The sequence below is a fragment of the Gavialis gangeticus genome, unplaced genomic scaffold (genome assembly GCF_001723915.1).
Source record: "Gavialis gangeticus isolate Ggan-Ray unplaced genomic scaffold, GavGan_comp1, whole genome shotgun sequence".
In the NCBI taxonomy this organism is placed as follows: domain Eukaryota; kingdom Metazoa; phylum Chordata; order Crocodylia; family Gavialidae; genus Gavialis; species Gavialis gangeticus.
This window is the reverse complement of record NW_017729006.1, coordinates 42,467,056-42,469,846: the sequence shown is the minus strand read 5'-3', so window position 1 is coordinate 42,469,846 and position 2,791 is coordinate 42,467,056. Positions and strand designations below refer to the sequence as shown.

The following is a 2,791-nucleotide window of genomic DNA, read 5'->3' as shown; positions in this document are numbered from 1 at the left end:
TTTTTTTTTTTTTTTTTCCCCCCCCATTGTATTTGTGTAATTCAGGTAAGTTGGAAAAGTGCTTTGGGATCTTTAGTCTTAAATGGTATAATAATGGGGGGTTCTTTTCCCAAGGTATATTCAGTGACCAGTTCTATTTTTCTAGACCTTCATATTTCATATGTAGTATCAGTGTTCTACATAGTCAGCACTTTGATTTCAATTATTACTTTCTCCTGCAAATTGGAAAAGCTCTGTCTGAAACAGTGGTTTATCATAGAGGCACACAGTAACCCTTTTTTCTTTTCCTTTAGGTCGCTTAAGCCAAATTGGTTTAAAGGAAGGATTTTCTTCTGCTGTGAAAAACATCAGTTCTGTAATTGGAGTCTTTGTGCAGCATGCAAAAGAAGAAGGTAATGTCTTCTAAAGATGCTTTAGAAAATTTTTCCTGGCAAAATCCTCTAAATGTTCTGGTGATTTTTTTTTTTTTTAGTGGTAACAGTGGTGGCACTGGTGACACTGTGGTGGTCCAGGGCCATAAGAAACAAGATTTGGAAGTTTGAAGCATTAGTATAGATGGGGGATGAGCTTTCAGACTGTGGGACACCCTTCCTCAGGTCTAAGAAGAGAAGTCCAAGATAAGTGGAAGTTAGAGCAATTGTTTTAGTAAGTTATTTTAATGAATTAGACCACTTTTGGCTTATTGGACCAGTGAAAGACATTTGAATATTTTTGGTAAGCAGGAAACTTATCATGTTCAGCATGTATATAGTTGGACTGATGCAGAACAGTACCTTCTTCCTCAATTGGCGCCTAGCTCCAGCCTTTACTAATAGGGAGCCCATTAGTGATCTCTTTGGCTTGTTCAAGTGGCAGTGATTAGAGGCAAGTTGTAAGGGAAATTACAGTGCATCAGAAGAGCCTAGAAGACACCACTGAAATCATGGTAGAAACAGAACGGTTATTACTAGATTTTCAAAGGGACACAAGAGAATTGGGTATGTACTTCCCTTTAGAAATCCATCTCCATTTGAATTTGGAAGTTTATTTTAGGGTGATAATTTTTTAGTTTTTTAATGGTAAATTTGGGTGAAAGACGCATACACATTTTAAAATAGTGCTTCCTATTTCTGATCATCATACTGCCTGTTAATTTGTTTTGCTAAATGTTAATCTTTGATGAGGTTAAGATTCCTGGGTTCAGGTGACTTGAAGGGCTGATTACATGTAAAATAGTTTTGAGTTTCTGTGGACTGATGCTAAGATCTTATCAACTCTTTGCAGGTGTGCCATGGGGTGTGCAGCTGGCAGCAGTGTATGCACTCTTGGACTTGGGTCCAAGCAATCCAGTAGGAATTCTTGAGGCTATCCAACCTTGGAGAGCAGCAGCTACTAACAGCATCCCAACTGCAGTCAATAGTGGCATAACTGAAGTCAGCTCCCTATCTACAACAGAATCAAACTAAACCATTGGGAAGGAGGTTCATCATCTATGGAAAAAGTGCCTTTTATTACAGTAGATGGCACCTTTTTAAAAAAGAAATCTTACAACAATACAAAAAAGAAAAAGCCATGAAGCATATGCACCCATTTAATTACATAGGCACTATGTACCCCCTTGGGATTAACAAAGGAGGCACTGAAGGATTTTGTTTGCCCTTTCTGCTGCAGAGACATCCAGAAATATTTAGGAGTTTTTTTTCTTTTCTCTTCTTTTTTTTCTTCCTGGTATAAGTCATCAGTTATATAAAAGCTATTGGCCGATTTGTAGTCCAAGGGTATCTGGTTTAAAATAGAAAGGTTCTGTCTTGATTAGTCTTCCATTAGCCGAAAATCTGGCTACTACACCTCTTGTCCTTTTGATGGACTACTTGCCAAAACAGAAGACAAAGCCCTGCATTGAGGGAAAAGAAAAAAATGTTGTTTTATGTTTGTCCATAAAATAACTGTTCAGGTGTTGTATTTATTATATTTTATATGGAAGATGGCATCCCAGTGGTAAAAGCTTAAATATTTGGCCTGCATCCTGCTTTACTTATTTGTAATTAGCTTCATTGAGGTCAATGAGTCTACTCAGATAAGGCAAGTGGGAATGGGCTCCTTGTGTAACAATGTTATATATAGTATAAAAGATTCAGAGGTAATGGATCTCTGTGAGTTTGTATATATGGTATACTCCTATAATGTGTTTCACATTTGATGTTGTTCCACTTTGGGAATTTTAGTGCGTGTATATAGGAAGTTGGGTTAAAAAAAATCTTTAAAACGTTGAAACTTCTAATGTAGTTTCATGTGTACACATCAGGCTTTTTTTAGAAAATGTCTCAAAACATTTTTATAATAAAAAGGAAATGCAAAACAATCTTGTGTCTGTAGCAGTCACTTTTCACTTCAATTAGCAATTCATTTTAAAAAAGAGCTAAGAGGCAGCTGTTCAAAATAGATAATTGTCTTTAGAAAAACTGGCCATTTTTTCCAGCATTTGTTCAGCATCTGTTGGTTACCATGGTGTGTGTGTTCACGTTAGCATTTGTTTTATCCATATGATGAGCTGAGTTATGAGTAAGAAGTGATTTTCCCATCCCCATTAAAATGGAATGCTTAGGTATAGGTAGCCTTGTTTCTTGGGCAGTAGACACATGGCATAACATTTGAAACCTGTTTAAAAATCTATAGCTTTCTCTGGCAAGGGAAAACATGTGAAGGCTTATTGGCCTAAGTAGTGCTGCCAAAGATTACTTCTGGCAAGGTTAGAGCTGTATTGCTCGCATGTAAATGGATCTCATATTGAGGCTATTATTACAGTTTCATA

General features: G+C 36.7%; 1 protein-coding gene across 3 annotated transcripts in view; it reads left to right on the top strand.

Moving 5' to 3' along the window:
- The window catches only part of ICE1 (interactor of little elongation complex ELL subunit 1), an 84,288-nt gene extending 81,946 nt beyond the window's left edge, over window positions 1–2,342 (top strand). For all 3 annotated transcript variants that reach the window (XM_019509133.1, XM_019509132.1, XM_019509131.1), the window contains 2 exons: window positions 294–392; window positions 1,264–2,342. In XM_019509133.1, coding sequence (XP_019364678.1) covers window positions 294–392; window positions 1,264–1,445 — 281 coding nt within the window. In that variant the 3' untranslated portion in view covers window positions 1,446–2,342. The remainder of the gene's footprint in view (window positions 1–293; window positions 393–1,263) is intronic.
- The last annotated feature ends 449 nt before the right edge of the window (window positions 2,343–2,791 follow it).